The sequence below is a fragment of the Chinchilla lanigera genome, unplaced genomic scaffold, assembly GCF_000276665.1.
Source record: "Chinchilla lanigera isolate Chin_1 unplaced genomic scaffold, ChiLan1.0 scaffold00250, whole genome shotgun sequence".
Taxonomy (NCBI): Eukaryota; Metazoa; Chordata; class Mammalia; order Rodentia; family Chinchillidae; genus Chinchilla; species Chinchilla lanigera.
The window spans coordinates 17601-18689 of NW_004955651.1; the positions used below are offsets into that span (position 1 = coordinate 17601).

Here is a 1089-nt window from a genome sequence, read left to right on the forward strand (position 1 = left end):
AAGCCAGCATCGTCCAGTGAGATTTCTTTAGTGTATGGAAAAAGTATTGAAAGTGATGTTTCATCATATATAAATGCAATCACTGCCAAATGTTAAATGTTGAGAAAGAATATCTTTATTCTTTCACATATGTCTCTTTTTTGTAGAAATCTTCAGTGCAATTTACTCACAGAACTGAGCTTTGGGACATTTGAAGCATGGCATGGAATGCAGTTTTTAAAGCAAGTGTAAGTGAAATACATGATAAGCACATCTAAAAAAAAACTAAAAGCAACGTCTATGTGTTAACTTCGTGCAGTTATCCTTAGCTGGGTCTAAATTCTGTATAAACTCTGAACATTATGTCTTAAGATGCATTGATTATTTTCTGATGAGATTGAGTGCATTCAGGATGGTATGGCCAAAGATTCCATTCATTATTTTCAAATGAGGAAACTAAGGTACAAAGAGGCCAAGAGACTTGTATATAACATTTTTTGGTGACAGGGGGTCTCACTGTGTAGCCCAGGCTCGCCTCAGACTTATGACATTGCTCCTGCCTCAGCGTCCTGCGTGCTGGGATTATAGCCATGTGCCTACCGAGGTGACTTCTGTAACTTCTATGTAGCCTGCTCTGCATTCCCAGATACTGATCTTTGGCATGGGCAATACAGGGTAACACACAAGTAACACTCTAATTAGCACTGTTGGGAGCTGAGGGTTCCTGCTATGACATGTGAGTGATCCTTGAAATTCCACTTGATTCCTTCTCACATGCAGAGTTCTAACTATTCAAATATATACAATAGAGACCTTCAAAGAACTAAGTTTAGTGTAAAATTCTCTAAGGAGCAAAAGGTACAAGTGCTTTCTCAGTGCCAGGGTCTTCTAAATGGAAAAGCAGAAAGAATTCCTGAAAACCTGCTACCAGGTACTTCTGTCCCTAAACACTCAGAATGTTATTTTGAGAAAGTGTGGACTTCTAAAGTTATGAATTATGTGTGTGCAATAAGAAGCTTCAGGACATGCAAAAATTGGGTGTTTGTGTTCAGTAATAGTGTGAAAATATAGATACATTGCTCTAGCCTAATTCCATATGCTTTCTCTCCT

At 38.2% G+C, this 1089-nt stretch overlaps 1 protein-coding gene across 1 annotated transcript in view; it reads left to right on the forward strand.

The window, feature by feature from the left end:
• LOC102011830 (leucine-rich repeat-containing protein 37A3-like) overlaps window positions 1-238 on the forward strand; it is a 12661-nt gene extending 12423 nt beyond the window's left edge. Inside the window, exon 5 of the mRNA XM_013510174.1 lies at window positions 147-238. Coding sequence (XP_013365628.1) covers window positions 147-231 — 85 coding nt within the window. The 3' untranslated portion in view covers window positions 232-238. The remainder of the gene's footprint in view (window positions 1-146) is intronic.
• The last annotated feature ends 851 nt before the right edge of the window (window positions 239-1089 follow it).